Source organism: Cystoisospora suis, assembly GCF_002600585.1.
Source record: "Cystoisospora suis strain Wien I chromosome Unknown contig_3795, whole genome shotgun sequence".
Lineage (NCBI taxonomy): Eukaryota > Apicomplexa > Conoidasida > Eucoccidiorida > Sarcocystidae > Cystoisospora > Cystoisospora suis.
This window is the reverse complement of record NW_027156590.1, coordinates 3,827-4,110: the sequence shown is the minus strand read 5'-3', so window position 1 is coordinate 4,110 and position 284 is coordinate 3,827. Positions and strand designations below refer to the sequence as shown.

The 284-nt window shown below is 47.2% G+C and overlaps 1 protein-coding gene across 1 annotated transcript; it reads right to left on the bottom strand.

Moving 5' to 3' along the window:
* Positions 1 to 14: 14 nt before the first annotated feature.
* On the bottom strand, positions 15 to 277 carry CSUI_007262 (uncharacterized protein; the record flags this gene model as incomplete). The annotated part of the gene is made up of 1 exon (XM_068067410.1): positions 15 to 277. A coding segment is annotated over one exon (261 nt), but the record flags the coding sequence as incomplete, so codon positions are not given.
* Positions 278 to 284: the final 7 nt, after the last annotated feature.

Here is a 284-nt window from a genome sequence, read left to right as displayed (position 1 = left end):
CGTCTTCTTCTTCTTCCTCCTTGTTCTTCTCCTTCTTGCCTCCTCTCACCTTGCGCGTCTCCTCGATTGCCTCCCGCCTCTCCACCTTCTCTCCTTTCCTCTCCATTCTCTTCAGCTCTTTCTTCTCTGGCTCTTCTTCCTTGGACCACATCGTATCTTTCTCTATCAGAATGTAGAGGAAGTTGAGAAAGAGGGTTTTTCTCAACTGAAACCGAATCATCAGGCTTCTTCTTATGACCATCCTTCGTCTGATCATGAAACACTTCTATCCCCCTTGTTCTCTC